The sequence below is a fragment of the Schistocerca nitens genome, chromosome 1 (genome assembly GCF_023898315.1).
Source record: "Schistocerca nitens isolate TAMUIC-IGC-003100 chromosome 1, iqSchNite1.1, whole genome shotgun sequence".
NCBI lineage: Eukaryota > Metazoa > Arthropoda > Insecta > Orthoptera > Acrididae > Schistocerca > Schistocerca nitens.
The window spans coordinates 629,515,089-629,532,327 of NC_064614.1; the positions used below are offsets into that span (position 1 = coordinate 629,515,089).

The 17,239-nt window shown below is 43.7% G+C and overlaps 1 protein-coding gene across 1 annotated transcript in view; it reads left to right on the forward strand.

The window, feature by feature from the left end:
• Positions 1-17,239, forward strand: part of LOC126191595 (uncharacterized) — a 248,516-nt gene that overhangs the window by 211,652 nt on the left and 19,625 nt on the right. Inside the window, exons 10-12 of the mRNA XM_049932541.1 lie at positions 131-664; positions 825-1,004; positions 1,097-1,276. Of these exons, the coding sequence (XP_049788498.1) occupies positions 131-664; positions 825-1,004; positions 1,097-1,276 (894 nt within the window). The remainder of the gene's footprint in view (positions 1-130; positions 665-824; positions 1,005-1,096; positions 1,277-17,239) is intronic.

Genomic DNA, 17,239 nt, shown 5'->3' on the forward strand with positions numbered 1-17,239 from the left:
GTGTATTTGTTGTTCCTGTGGCTGGGGTAAGTAAAAGTTTCGGCACCAGCTGTCGCAATTTGTTGCACGGCTCAGCAAAGCGTGGCGCCCCCGCCACGAGCTGTCATGTGAGAGTGACGTGGTGTCGCAGGCCGGCCGTTCCCGGTGCGCAACTGCTCGCTGTGGAACCAGACGGCGTCCTCCGTGGAGGTGGTGTGCCAGCCGGGCTTCGACGGCGGCCTGCCGCAGCACTTCGTGCTGGAGCTACACGCCGCGCCCGCCTCCAGAGCCGGCGGCGCTTCCAGCTCCAGCGGCGGCGCGCGCCTCAACCTCACCACCAGCGACTTCCCCTCCTTCGTGCTCACCGACCTCGAGCCCGACCTGACCTTCTGGGCTGCCATCTATGCAGTCAACGCCAAGGGCCGCAGCGTGCCAGTGCTCATCGAGGAGATCACCTCCAGGGACGCAGAGCGCAGGACAGGTTGGTGTTACCTATTGTTGTCAGCACCATTGAGGAGATCACCTCCAGGGACGCGGAGCGCAGGACACGTTGGTGTTACCTATTGTTGTCAGCACCATCGAGGAGATCATCTCCAGGGATGCGGAGCGCAGGACAGGTTGGTGTTACCTATTGTCGTCAGCACCATTGAGGAGATCACCTCCAGGGATGTGGAGCGCAGGACAGGTTGGTGTTACCTATTGTTGTCAGCACCATCGAGGAGATCATCTCCAGGGATGCGGAGCACAGGACAGGTTGGTGTTACCTATTGTTGTCATCACCATTGAGGAGATCACCTCCATTGATGCGGAGCGCAGGACAGGTTGGTGTTACCTATTGTTGTCAGCACCATCGAGGAGATCATCTCCAGGGATGCGGAGCACAGGACAGGTTGGTGTTACCTATTGTTGTCATCACCATCGAGGAGATCACCTCCAGGGACGCGGAGCGCAGGACAGGTTGGTGTTACCTATTGTTGTCAGCACCATCGAGGAGATCACCTCCAGGGACGCGGAGCGCAGGACAGGTTGGTGTTACCTATTGTTGTCAGCACCATCGAGGAGATCATCTCCAGGGACGCAGAGCGCAGGACACGTTGGTGTTACCTATTGTTGTCAGCACCATTGAGGAGATCACCACCAGGGACGCGGAGTGCAGGACAGGTTGGTGTTACCTATTGTTGTCAGCACCATCGAGGAGATCATCTCCAGGGATGCGGAGCACAGGACAGGTTGGTGTTACCTATTGTCGTCAGCACCATCGAGGTGATCACCTCCAGGGATGCGGAGCGCAGGACAGGTTGGTGTTACCTATTGTTGTCAGCACCATCGAACAGATCACCTCCAGGGATGCGGAGCGTAGGACAGGTTCGTGCTACCTATTGTTGTCAGCACAATCGAGGAGATCACCTCCACGGACGCGGAGTGCAGGACAGGTTTGTGTTACCTATTGCTGTCAGCATCATTGAGGAGATCATCTCCAGAGACGCAGAGCGCAAGACAGATTGGTGTTATCTATTGTTGTCAACACCATCGAGGAGATCACCTCCAGGGATGCGGAGCGCAGGACAGGTTGGTGTTACCTATTGTTGTCAGCACCATCGAGGAGATCACCTCCAGGGATGCAGAGCGCAGGACAGGTTGGTGTTACCTATTGTTGTCAGCACCATCGAGGAGATCACCTCCAGGGATGTGGAGCGCAGGACAGGTTGGTGTTACCTATTGCTGTCAGCACCATCGAGGAGATCACCTCCAGGGACGCAAGCGCAGGACAGGTTGGTGTTACCTATTGTTGTCATTACTAACAACGTACATGGTGTCGCACTGCGTGGGACACACAACAGGTATCAATACTGGAGTGGCAAAAAGTTTCGGCCCGTTACTCTGATTAGGGGAGGTACTGTCAGCGGTTAGCCGAGCTAGAACAGTTAGGAGAGGACCTACATATTTCCTGTCATCACAACATCACTTAATGCTGTCTTACAAGGGGACCATGAGACGTTTTAATCACTGATTATGATAACTCCGCCCGCATCTCGTGGTCGTGCGGTAGCGTTCTCGCTTCCCACGCCCGGGTTCCCGGGTTCGATTCCCGGCGGGGTCAGGGATTTTCTCTGCCTCGTGATGGCTGGGTGTTGTGTGCTGTCCTTAGGTTAGTTAGGTTTAAGTAGTTCTAAGTTCTAGGGGACTTATGACCACGGCAGTTGAGTCCCGTAGTGCTCAGAGCCATTTGAACCATTTTTATGATAACTCCAAGACATGTTGTAGAGGGACATGACTTAGTACGTGGCTAGGGGCCTTAAATGCGACGGCCTCTAGTTTCCGAGAAAATCGATATCTAAGTTTTACGCGTACCTCCTATATCTACAACTTTACTCGTATTTCCAGCAAACGACCTGAGCGCTGCGAGTAAGTCTCACGACCACCACAAGCGAGCTAACATTCCAAAGATGTTCGGACTCACATGCGTTTCCTCTTCGTTGAAATGTCCTGGCTCAAACTCTTCAAGGGGTTGAACCGCAAGTGTCGTATTACACGCCCTAAATTAGACACTTGTGACCCTTTGGTTAAATTGTCTGGTTGGTGGCACGTTTGCGTAACTGTATGAAACAAAGTTAATATAACATACACTACTGGCCATTAAAATTGCTACACCAGTGATATGACGTGCTACAGACGCGAAATTTAACCGACAGGAAGAAAATGCTGTGATATGCAAATGATTAGCTTTTCAGAGTATTCAAACAAGGTTGGCGCCCGTGGCGACACCTACAACGCGCTGACATGAGGAAAGTTTCCAACCGATTTCTCATACACATACAGCAGTTGACCGGCGTTGCCTGGTGAAACGTTGTTGTGATGTCTCGTGTAAGGAGGAGAAATGCGTACCATCACGTTTCAGACTTTGATAAAGATCGGATTGTAGCCTATCGCGATTGCGGTTTATTCTTATTCTATCACGACATTGCTGCTCGCGTTGGTCGAGATATTGTAGCCTATCGCGATTGCGGTTTATTGTTATTCTATCACGACATTGCTGCTCGCGTTGGTCGAGATCCAATGAAATCGGTGGGCTCAGGAGGGTAATACGGAACGCCGTGCTCGATCCCAACGGCCTCGAATCACTAGCAGTCGAGATGACAGGCATCTTATTCGCTTGACTGTCTCGATCCCTGAGTCAACAGATGGGGACGTTTGCAAGACAACAACCATCTGCACGAACAGTTCGACGTCGTTTGCAGCAGCATGGACTGTCACCTCTGAGACCATGGCTGCGGTTACCCTTGACGCTGCATCACAGACAGTAGCGCCTGCGATGGTGTACTCAAAGACGAACCTCGGTGCACTAATGGCAAAACTTCATTTTTTCGGATGAATACAGGTTCAGTTTACAGCATCATTATGGTAGCATCCGTGTTTGGCGACATCGCGGTGAACGCACATTTGAAGCGTGTAATCGTCATCGCCATCATGGCGTTATCACCCGGCGTAATGGTGTGGGATGCCTTTGGTTACACGTCTCAGTCACCTCTTGTTTACGTTGACGGTACTTTGAACAGTGAACGTTACCCATTTCAGATGTGTCACGACCCGTGGCTCTACCCTTCATTCGATCCTTGCGAAACCCTACATTTCAGCAGGATAACGCACAACCGCATGCTGCAGGTTCTGTACGGTCCTTTCTGAATACAGAAAATGTTCGACTGTTGCCCTGGCCAGCACATTCTCCAGATCTCTCACCAATTGAAAACGTACGGTCAATGGTGGCCGAGCAAGTGGTTATTCACAATACGCCAGTCACCACTCTTGATGAACTGTGGTATCGTGTTGAAGCTGAATGGGCAGTTGTACCTGTACACGTCATCCAAGCTCTGTTTCACTGAATTCACAGGCGTATCAAGGCCGTTATTACGGCCAGAGGTGGTTGTTCTGGGTACTGATTTCTCAGGATCCATGAACCCAAGTTGCGTGAAAATGTAATCACATGTCAGTTCTAGTATACTATATTTGTCCAATGAATACCCGTTCATCATCTGCATTTCTTATTGGTGTAGCAATTTTAATGACCAGTAGTGTATAATAACGGTAATAATAACATCGGAACTAAATTAACGACCCACAAATGATATAGGCCACACAGTTGCGTTTTGGTTAGAATAATATTTATTCAGAAAGCAAACCAATATCGAATGTGGTCGTATTCAGAATTGCTATTACACTCGAGCGCATATCCATTTGACACAGTTTGATCATTCACAAACTCAACGCGAAATACATGTCCAATACTCCACCTCGTTAACTACGCGAGAAGTTAAGAGTTCACACGAGGCGCGCGGCCGCCCACCGCTCAGACACTAAGTCCCACGATACCGCACAAAGCGACATTTTTTAAGTGGTTTCACTTCGTAGCTGCCTGAAGACCGACCGTACGCTTTTGCGTCTCCACCAGCACTGTTCCCTTTGGTGTGTAGACCAGAACAGTCCCTTTGCCCTTCTCCGGCCGCGTCCCCCGCGTGCCGAACCTCGTCGCTCAACTGACTAGGGCAGTTTTCTTTCCTGAAGCCGTCCATCAGATTGGGTACAGCTTATACTATATTATTTTACATTCTAACACATTTAAATAATCAAAGCTTGGCCACTCTCATGATTTAAATAAAGTAACAATAATATCCATTATATAACAAACGTTAAATTCTTTTACATGAAATCAATACAATTACCTTCTTAGCTTTGAATGCCACTGCCGGCAGCCTTGCACGGATGTGCTTTCTGATGAATAAATAAAGAACAACAGTAACTATTGTGCACTAAACTTTACAACAAATATTCCATTACCTAATGATTCAATAAGGTGACTTGCTGTCATCCTTCAATGTCTTTTGTGTGGAGGAAATGATGAGCTGATGCTTAACTGAAAAATACTGATAATTTAAATTTACTATTTAAAGAAATAAAGTTACAGATTTGATATTTACAACTTCGCATTTTAATAATGCGCTTCTATATGAAATGTTGATCGTTAAGATCGACCAAAGCGTTCAGATTTTAGCATTCAGGTCTTTTTACAAAAGCTGCTAATTTCGCTTTAACAGTAAATCCTAAACTATTATAGATATGATCAATATTCAACTTTTATTGAGATCACCATGAAAATTTATGAAGGATGGTAGATTAAAATTACTGTGGCTTCATTCACTGAATTACTACAGAATTAAATAATTTTCATCAATGTTTCCCTTTATGGCCGATCTTAGGTCCGCCATATTGAACACTACTACGTCTCCCTGGCCACAACAGCTTATACTGGTTTTCCATATTACGTAGGTTCTCGTCTGTCTCAACCGCACACTACAGCGCTTAGGCCTCATTCAGCACAATAGACGACTGTGAATTTCCCCATTTTGTGACGAATCTGCGTTCTTTATGGCACACGGTCCTGGACGACAGAGTTCGTTTCACAATTCCTGAAGGCTGACTCTTTCAGCCATATATTTAAATGAGCGCTAAATGCTCGTTAACTTACACACACTGACAGTATGCTTTCAAATCCTGCCCACCTACCCTTTTTTTCAGCATCATCGTACAGAATATCATTAAATAGTATATGCCACGCAAAATTATTCAAAACTAGTGATTTTCGTTGTAGTTATTTCATTACTAAGTGAATCAATACAACAGAATCGTGATACTATTGCTCGGAATGCTTATTGTACTACCACAGAATTCTGAGTAGTGTTTGTCGCATAGTCAGTCGAATCACAGATTCGTAGAGCACCACGCACATGTAATTGAAGCTACTGCCTTGCAAGCAAACGGATTTTTTAGAAGCGATACCGGAAAACACCGTTCATTTAAATCAGAAAGTTTGTTCTTTCTTCACTCAGCTTAGATGCAAACCACGCGTATTTCATCATTCCTGTGAAAGTAGGTGCACTAAACTGATGCAAAATTAAATAATGAATTTTTACGGAATCTTCACTCGAAGCGATTGCTCTGTTGGTATTTAGCGTTTCGAATGTTTTCGTGAAACTCCTAACCCGCCTGCAGCTGGAGTGCATTTGGGTGCGATCATTTTTACGGTAGAGGGGTATGATTCTCTTTCATCTGGAAAGGTATGACCGTTAAGTGTCTGAACGGTCTGCCCTCGCCGCAAAACTGTACGGTAAAGAGGTTTTTCTTGTCCCACCTACGGGAGAATGACAGATTTTAAAAAATTCTTCGTAGACCTCTTTAGTGAGCCTCCTTGATTTCGTGCTGCAGGTCAAAACTATGTTTTTAACTTACGAGTCGACATGTCAACACTTTGTTAGAACTATCCGACCAAACTCCACGAATGGTTCTTGCATACATAAGAAATGCTCGAGATTATCTTTCCTGATGCAGCTATGGTATACTGTGCTGTGAAGAAATGCCTAATCTTATTCAACAGTTTTTTCTGCACAGGGACAGTTTGCGCTCCTTGTTCCGCAAAGAATCCATTGTACGTCGGTTGGTACTAGCGGCTAGTTTGATCACTATTAAAAACTGAATACACATTTGAAGACTGTGTGGTGTAAGGACTGATTTATTAATGAAAGTACTTCGACGAAAATGACTATTTTTAGTACTTTTGCTTGACATACTATTTAATGACATTGTATACGATGATACTGGAAGAAATAGCAAATTAATTGGCAGGATTTCTTGGAATCTAGGGGCCATCACATGAAAAGCTCCTAACCAGGTACTCAGGTCAGGTCCGTCTACACCATACTAATCTAAATCCAGGATTAATAGGTCTGATTGTCCCCTTGTTAATGTAACTGCAGTATGTGCTGTTGGGTTTGCCTAAATGAAGTAACATATTGTTTTTCCGTAAGCTTTCTCTCAAAAATATTGCTGTATAATGTAAACATCTATCTATTGATGTTTTCCAGGACTGTACTGTTAAATATTTTGCACGTTCACGTGAATAATTAAGTACAGTGATGCTTGATAAGAAAAAAATGCTATTTCAAAGCACCCTTTACATGTCGTACTTACAGCAATAGACATTTCCACTGACCACGTCGAGTGATATTGCATGAAGTGGCCAGTCGGTGCTCTACCATTACTGTCTAAGATTTCAGATGTTAATCTAACGGTGGGTAGTGTTGATGCCGGATTGAAACATGAGAGCCTGGATAATCTGAAGGGAATGAGTGTTTGAGAATCATACTTTCTCTTTGATGTTGAAGATCATAGTTTGAGTTTGTGCACAGCTCTGCGAGTAGATAAGACATACGCACCACGCTGAAGGCTGCTTGGATAAACGAGTTTCTCTGTCCTCTTTCCAAAGCTGGTCGAGGAACGGGCCGGCCTGTATACGCCTGTAAGTGCCAGCCTTCCTCGTGCAGCATCTCACGCAACACTGGATACCGCACTTGCGTCATCGTGACACAGCCCATATGGTTTCTGTATTCGACTCACCTGTATTTATTTAAGATAGCATGTTTACACTGTTTTATCACTTTCGGAGTTATATACATTGCCTGACAAAATTGCGAAGCACATATGTTTCCTCGGAGTCTTTCGCGACGTCATACGTGAATAAAACGTTCTCGGTTTTCAAGCCACGTCAATTAGAATTTACAAAGAACTTAGCAGTACGAGCCACTTATCAGCATGAACCCCCTCTACCTGTATTGATGGCTCTTATTCGGTTGGGAAGGGTGTAATAGAGGCGTTGTATTCTCTCCTGAGGCGAGCTGGCTCACAACTGTAGTAACTGGTCTTTGATATCCTAGATATTGGCACTGAGAAGTTCAAGTTGTCCCAACATGTACTCTATCAGGTACTGATCTGGGATATGAGGAATAGCCACAGAGCTGCCTCAACACCATGCAGGCAGCTCGTAGAGAAACGTGCCCCGCTTGTGGCAGCATTGTGCTATGGAAAAATCGCGCCACGATACTGTCGCATGAGAGGTAACATATTTGGAAGCATAACGTCAGTAACATATTACTGTGTCGTCAGAGCTCCCTCAATAACTATCAGCTGTGACCTGAAATCGTATCAGGTGGCTTGCACCATGACGCCAAGAGTAACACCGCTGCGCCTCTCCAAAACACAGGAAGATTGTGACCTCTGCACAGGCCGCACCGTACCCGCCGGCGTTGGTTGCCTTGGTTAGCGCAGAACCGCGATTCATTGCAGAACTCTATGAGACGCCGTTCATCAGGATTCCATGCTTCTCGGTCACGGTACACACTAATGCAATACTGTACGGCAGTCTGTTCATGGGGCAGTAATTCCATAGTCCGCATGCCGCTAGTCTCCGACCAACGGTGCGGCATGGCACAGAACGCTACAGGGTATCCTTTACTGTCCTCGGATTGCAGATGCACATGATAAGGAGTTACACTGTGCCTGGTGCACAATACGAAGTTCCTACATTTTGGTCGTCAGATGTGGTCGGCTACACCCTTCATGATGAGTATGTCTGCACTCATACTCCCATGCAATCCTTTACAGCACCAGTGTCACTTCCGAATGCCCCATAAACCTGGATATCGAACGATTGGCTCGGCTGGCCAAATGCAGACCAACAGTGATGCCTCTATCAAACTCTGTCAAGAGTTGATAACGCTGCCTCTCACCATTATGCAGCATCTCCGTGTCCTTACAGTGATCACTCAACGTCTGATGCTGTTTATGCCCCTTACGTATCATACCAGGCCTGATAACAACACTAAACACAAACAACACATACGTACTTCGGTGGCCATTCTGCCTGAGAAAGAGAACTGAAACTCTAATAATTTACGTACTCGTAGTTGGTGTGTACGTGTACGAAGTTACACTGATATCCGACCACCTCTCCTGGACGCTGCAAATTTTTTCTTGTCTTTCTTTCTTTTTCAACACAGTGGCTTCTTCCTCAGACTTCCCAGTGGCAGAGTAAATCATTCAGGAAGAACACCGAGCAAAAAACATTGCGTTTACATAGAAGATTTATCGAACAAGTCAATTTTGGAAGCAGATCATTCAAAAAAAAAAATAATAAATAAAAAAAACACATGCATCAGCTATGATGTTAGATACATATTCCTGTCTAACAGAATCTAAACATTTCCACCACTGACACCGTCCTTTTACAAGTTGAGCTACTGTTAGATGGGAGTACGTACAGTACAACTGTTCCTCATGCCCTCTTATTTACTTATTATTTTTGTTTACACTTCAAGTTCCGTAGGACCCAATTAAGGAGCAAATCTCCAAGGTCATGGAACGTGACAGTACATGAAATTACAACATAAAAGCCGGCCGGTGTGGCCGAGCGGTTCTGGGCGCTTCAATCTGGAACTGCGCGACCGCTACGGTCGCAGGTTCGAATCCTGCCTCGGGCACGGATGTGTGTGATGTACTTAGGTTAGTTAGGTTTAAGTAGTTCCAAGTCTCATAGTCCTCAGAGCCATTTAACCATTTTACAACATAAAAGTAATAACAGATAAAAATAAATGTTCATAAACCCGGAAAAATCAGTCCACAAGTTTAAGTAAACGCAATCAACAAAACAATAAGAAACAGCTTCATTTTTCAAGGAACTCCTCGACAGAATAGGAGGAGTGACCCATGAGGAAACTTTTCAATTTCGATTTCATAGCGCGTGGATTACTGCTAAGATTTTTGAATTCGAGTGGCAGCTTATTGAAAATGGATGCAGCAGTGTACTGCACACCTTTTTGCACAAGAGTTAAGGAAGTCCAATCCAAATTCAAGTTTGATTTCTGCCGAGTATTAACCGATTAAAAGCTGCCTATTCTTGGGAAGAAGCTAATATTGTTAACAAAAAAGGACAGTAAGGAATATATATATTGAGAGGACGATGTCTCAATAACCATACTCGTGAACAGGGGTCGACAAGATGTCCATGAACTTACACCACTTATTGCCCAAACTGCCAGTTTCTGAGCAAAAAATATCCTTGTAGAATGGCAGGAGTTACCCCAAAATATAATACCACACGACATAAGCGATTGAAAATAAGCAAAGTATACTAATTTTCGTGTCGAACGATCACTCACTTCTGATACCGTTCGAATAATAAAAATGGCAGTATTAAGTCTTTGAAAAAGATCTTGAACGTGAGCTTTCCACGACAGCTTACTATCTATCTGAACACTTAGAAATTTGAACTGTTCAGTTTTACTATTCATATGCCCGTTCTGTGAGATTAAAACCCCAGGTTTTGTTGAATTGTGTGTTAGAAACTGTAAAAACAGAGTCTTACGATTTAACGTTAGTTTATTTTCTACAAGCCATGAACCTAGGTCTTGTACTGCACTATTTGAAACTGAGCCAAGCTAGTGTCATCAGCAAACAGAAATATTGAATATTGAATCATGAGCTTCTAAAGTCGATTAGCACAATCGATCTTCTTTGTGTACTCCATATACGTTCCTCAGTGTACTCGCTGTCTGACTGATTTGGCCATCTGAGGATTTAGTTATGTAACTCCTAAACTGATAAATGAAATTTGAACATAAACATCATAAGTATAGGTGAGTGGAATGTCCCAGACATATATTATTAGTAAATACATTTGAAATCCCCAGAGAGCTATCTGGAATAATGGACCACGTAAACAACTTGTTGCTAATATATTGTTTGTTTGCTTAATGCAGTGGTTCCCAACCTAGGGGTAAGTACCCCTCGAAGGGTAGAATGTAATTTACCGAGGGGTAAAAACTAAAAAATTCGATTCTGTTTCAGTGACGACAATTATTTTCAACAGATCGTTACTATTACGACAATTTTGTAAGACTAATACTGATTATATAACTTATCAAGAATGACTTTTTCTCAGTTAGTAGCTTTAATCCGGAGGTTACAGCTTCCTCACATAGTCCACTCACTGCATACATACGTTGTGCTTTGTCTCGTACTTTGCTGATGATAAAAGTGAGATATATCGTAACGAACGCTAAATATCTCAAGAAAATATCCTCTACAAATTGTAAATTGTGCCTGCAGTCGTCCAGAAATTGCTTCGAAACAGATAAATGGATTAACTGACAGCACGACACATCAGTAACTACATAAGACTGTACACAGTATTATTATTACTATTATTGGTAATATTATTATTACAATTAGACTGGTTAGTCACGAAGCATTGACTGCCTGAACTCGTCCAACTTATACCAGTTCAGTAGTAACGAGTCCGACAATCAAGTGACTCACAGACAGTAAGTATAGTCCACCCATCTAAAATAGTTTGATTTTAAATGGGGTTGCAATGTGCAGGTCAAACAAAGTGTCACAATGGAGAGGAGTAATGCAGGGGAAGTACGTTTTGTAGCAAGTGTCTACACTCACTGTGGATAATTAGCTATCTTACCTCAGAAGAAGTTTTAGGTAGCACTTGCGATGCACCACAAATTCCTTTGTCATTTATTCTAACAGCCCCACACCCTCTCCCGCACACACACACACACACACACACACACACACACACAAACACACACAAACTAAATATCATTCATGTTTCATTACCTTAAAAATAAAAGTGTTGCAAGAAAATTCAATAAGTCATTCTACCGATTAGGTGCTAACCTTGGTGATAATGTTGGAAGTTGGGAATGGCAACAGTGAGCGGAGGGGTGGGGGCGATGGAGGCGGGGTTACGAGCTAATGTCTGATTGCACTCAGGGGTACAAGGCTAAGAAATGATAAATGTCGAGCTACAAACCCTATTTCTGTGTATCCATTGTCGGTAGTTTTTCTGTCACTATCCCCTCTTTCATCGCTAGCAGTGATTTGTATATGTAAAAAATCCCAAGTTCTACCGTTTTTTAGGCCAATTTAAACTTCAAGGCCCCTTGTAACTGGTTGGATTAGTCATTTCGTAGGCCGGAACCGCGGGACTGCTACGGTCGCAGGTTCGAATCCTGCCTCGGGCATGGGTGTGTGTGATGTCCTTAGGTTGGTTAGGTTTAAGTAGTTCTAAGTTCTAGGGGACTTATGACCTAAGATGTTGAGTCCCATAGTGCTCAGAGCCATTTGAACCATCATTTCGTAAGAAGGCAGGCCCAGTAAGGCAATGCGTCTCAAACCGACATTCGGGCAGAGGGTAGTTTTACGCTATTATTATTATTATTATTAACTTGCTGAAATACTGTCGTAGAATCTATAGTTATCGAAGACTAGGTCGCCCAAGATGATCAAGTTCGGTTTGAGAGAACCTCTCTTGCACGCATCAACCCATGCCCGCGGCTCTTGCTGATGTTCCACGTTGTCTACGTTTCCGGGCTTCCAAAATCCCGAGTGCAGCCCAGCGATCCGAAAACAATTGGTATTCACGACCATAACTGAGAGCAGAATAGCGTTTCTGCCAAAATCTTGGTGAAACAATTCTTCAGGATTATTAGTCTGGATTTCAGCTAATACCTTTTTCAGTTAATTTTACAAAATATCTTCACATCTGGGAATAAACTAAGCATTATAGTAGCTCCCAAACACAGTGACATCCGTGTGAAAAACAGAAAGCCTAGGCGTCTAGCGTTAGTATTACCACTGTGCATCCTTTGGTGAATGGTTGTAGTAAAATCTCGTTCGATTGTATCGTTAGATGATGTCACCTGTGAAAATACCGTCTAACGCGTCGATCAACGATCTGCGTTCTGAAAGGTTACGACCCACAAAGCACGAACTGGCAATCCTTCCCAGAGATTCGGCAGTGGTTGATTTGTCGAGCACTGCGGGACGAGTCCACTGGGAAATCCCGCACCTTGCCACAGGCAGGACGGGGCTAGGTCCAGAGTCAAACAAACTTCTTCCTACGTACCGAAAGCTGCGTCTGGTTCCGGTATCAGATTGTATTAGCCTTCTTCGTTTACGTTCTACGTTGTAGGGACTTAATGTTTCGCCGTTAACTGTTATACGCCAAGGTATACGCGCAACTATGTAATTTATACGGTTGACTGTCACGTCTAGGACTAATATGGCAGGAAGCAGTTCATAAATCATAATTAAGTAGAATCTTACCCCATACAACTGAAATGGTAGCCACTGTCTCGTCCTTTAAGCATAAGTGTATTAAAAAGTATCATAAAGCTCATCGGGCGTCAAACTGATTCGTTTGGTCTTTTGATCGTAGGCATAAAATCTATACAGCAGGACACATGGTGACAGTGGGAATGATCCAATGGCTGGATCAGATCGGTGATAAAAATACGTTGGTTGTCCAGTCGATCCAATTCTGCCTTCACAGCGCGCCTTATGTTGAAAAAGCTGGACCTCGATGTGAAGTATTTAGGTTGTGCATTTGGCTCCTGTAAAATAGGAGCACGCTGATCTTCAGTTAAGCCCAAGCCACATCAAAATACGAGTAGTTTCATTCAGAACTCAACCAGTTTTGTAAGTAATCAAATGAAGACAAACCTGATGCACTGGACGTATCCATGTCAAAAAAATTTGCCTTTCCTTGTTTATATGCAACATAAAGCTACAAGCATTTCTTAACCGATTTGTCCTCGATATCGACCTTAACCGTCCCCGAACTGGGGTCTTCTGCTGTGCACAAGACGTGAGAGTAATGCGGCCTGGCTGTAGGAGCAGACAACTAAAATTCTGGCGTATGGGATTTATAAGGAAATCCGTCGCTCTGGTATGAAGCTGCAGTACCATGCTCACTTCTTGAATGAAATGAAGGATGTGAATCAATCAAGCTTCGAGGACAATATCAGCGGTCATTTCGCCTACTACGTTCGTTTCCATTGGGTCAGAGATTTTACTAAACAAACGAACACCAAATGACTGTTAACCGCAGATAAGGAGAAAGCGTTCTTTTGCAAATCCAGGTTACCGCGTTTCGAAAAGCACTGCGACATGATGTAGAGTCTCCCTTAAACATGACAACATCTCCTAAACGCCGTCCGCTGTACCTGCAAGTGCTGTAGAGAAGATTCCACTTGCAGATAACTGCCGCACGTTAGTTGCACTGATGTTGTTGTAATTACTTCTTTATAATCTTGTACGTGTATTAAAAAGCGTTTGCTTGAACTAGATTTGCATTTTATTTATTTATTTATTTATTTATTTTTTTTGCCTTAGGTACAATGTCTCAGACTCTGCTTGAAATAATCTTGCTTACTTCCTTATCTGTTGTGCAAACAACTTTGTATGTGTCGGGCTGTGCCACTTAAACTTACTGTCTTGAAAGTTTCTAAAGCTTTAAAAAGAGAAAGAAAAATTTGACACATCATTGTCTGTCAGAAATGGAGAAGAAAGGGTGTCATGTTGGATATGAAATTTAGGATGGGATTTTTTTCCACAACAAGTTAAGATAACAGTTTAGCGCTTCCATGCAGTCGGCTTCGTAAGGGGCGTGCTGATTCAACGACCCCAATTTTGGTTTCTGATATGAAGATTTGCTATTGGCTCCTGAATATTTGAACTAGCACAAGTTGAAACAACCATAGAGTGCGAAACACAATTTATGTGATTAATGTTTCCCTTTGGTGATTGAAATAAAAGTAAACGGTATTACAAAACATGACTGGCCCTGCAAAACTACTGAAGTGCACTAAAGAGCCAAAGTAACTGTTACACCTGAATAATATCGTGTAGTAGTGTTGGAGGGAATTGACATCACGAATCCTGCAGGGCTGTCCATAAATCGGTAAGAGTACGAGAGGGTGGAAATATCTTCTGATCAGCACGTTGAAAGGCATCCCATATACGCACATTAATGTTAATATCTGCGGAGTTTGGTTGCCAGCGGAGGAGTTTAAACTCAGAAGAGAGTTCCTGGAGCCACTCTGTAGCAATTATGAACGTGTGGGGTGTCACATTGTCCTGCAGGAATTTCCCAAGTCCGTCGGAATGCACAATGGATACGAATGGGTGCAGGTGATCAGACAGGATGCTTACGTATGTTTCACATATCAGAATCGTATGTAGACGTACCAGATGTCCCGTATCACTGCAGCTGGAGACGCCCCGCACCGTTACAGAGCCTCCACCAGCTTGAACAATCCCCTGTTGACATGCAGGATCCTTGGATTCATGAGGTTGTCTCCCGACCTGTACGCGTCCATCCGCTCGATACAATTTGAAACGAGACTCATCCGACCAGGCAACATGTTTCCAGTAATCACTGGAGTCCAACGTCGCCGTTGACGGCCCAGGCGAGGCGTAAAGCTTTGTGTCGTGCAGTCCTCAAGGGTACACGAGTGGGCCTTCGGCTCCGAAAGCCCTTGTCGGTGATCTTTCTTTGAATGGTTCGCACGCTGACATTTGTTGATGGCCCAGCATTGAAATCTGCAGCTTGAACGATTCTCTTCAGTCGTCGCTGGTCCCGTTCTTGCAGTATCTTTTTCCGGCCACAGCAATGTCGGAGATTTGATGTTTTACGGGATTCCTGATATTCACAGTACATTCTTGAAATGGTCGTACGGCAAAATCCCCACTTAATCGCTACGTCGGAGACGCTACATCCCATCGCTCGTGCGCCGACTGTAAAACCACGTTCAAACTCACTTAAATCTTGATAACCTGCCATTGTAGCAGCAGTAACCGATATAACCACTGCAGCAGACACTTTTCTTATATAGGCGTTGCTGACCGCAGTGCCGTATTCTGCCTGTTTCCATATCTCTGTATTTGAGTACGCATATCTGTGCCAGTTTCTTTGGCGCTTCAGATTAGCTTCTGCTGAAGAGCATTTAACGGTGTGGACAGTACAGCATTCTGAGGACGAGCTTCTGCAGTAACCACAACGCTTATGAAAGTCAGAAACAAACTGAACTGCAGACATCCGACATATTACTTTTTGAGCTTGTCAGTTTTGAGATGGTAAAATTCTGGAATAGGTGGCAGGCCCGGTGACACAAACCTTGTGATCAGTTTCTGCATATGTTGCCTTAAGAACTGTCGCTGCTGTTTCTGCGAAGTCTGATGTTTCATTTTCACCATTTCAGCTGCTGTATGGTCGCCTGAGCAACGTGGCAAGAATGCATAAATAAGTCAATTTATGCTGTTATGTCGTTGCTGGCAACGCAAACAAAACGATTTTACCTTCACTTCTTTGTATGCTCACTGGTCGTTCGACCGGAAAAACATGTGGCCATGGATAGTGGAAGTGAAGGTTTCGATTTCAGTGTAGAAGATAAACTAAAGCAATTACTTGTGCCAGCCACTTTCATTTCCTTCACATGAGTATTTATTTTGTTGGGCAAAGTCAGTTGTCTGTCTTACAATTCACTTCGTTAGAAAACTGTCAGGTACCATTTACTATCATAATACGACACTAAATTCATGCATTATAAATTATGACAAAGCTACTTAAAGGATTATCTAGTTAAAAGCAAAGTGCAGGTCGTTATTTAAACACATTTGTATAACATTATAACAGAAAACATAAACAAACGACGTAGTTAGATTGGTTGGTTGGTTGTTTCGGGGAAGGAAACCAGACAGCGAGGTCATCGGTCTCGGGAAGGACGGGGAAGGAAGTCGACCGTGCTCTTTGAAAGGAACCATCCCGGAATTTGCCTGGAGCGATTTAGGGAAATCACGGAAAACCTAAATCAGGATGGCCGGACGCGGGATTGAACCGTAGTTAGATCACACATATTATAAAATACAGTGCATTTTAGTCAAAGGAAATTACCAACTCACATTAGGAAACTAATATCCAGACAACAATCATCTGTACGTTTTCATCTTTAGATCATTTCCAAATAAACATAGTTCTATGAAAAAACTTACATGTGTATGTATCTATAGCTTTCAGCATATTTATTTGATAATGAATTTGCCGAAAGTGGAAAACCGATTTCCATTACTTCAGTATACTGTAGTAGATCGGGACGTGCAAAGTGCGACGATGTCTCATCTCTTTCAACTCACTGGGAAATTAAAGCTACTCTTATTCTGTGATGGGTGGTGATTTGTTTTCTCCCCTTTCAAAATGGTTTATGGTGCTGTTTAGCGTAGCGTAGCATGGAACAAACTGAACTCTTCATGAATAATTAAAAATATTACCTTGGTTAACTGCAGTAATTAATTACCTGATTATCATTTTGTACATAATTTTACACTGTCTATTTAAGACATCAACGGGATTCGTTTGCACGCAAATAGTTATGACGTATCGGAGAACAGAACATCCTAACAATTTCAAACCCTTTAGTCTGTAGTTAAATAGCTGAAGTGGCTGCAAGCGATTTATTAAAAAAATATGATTTGTTATTTAATTTCAATATGAGAAACGTAATAAAAATGCCACACACAATCC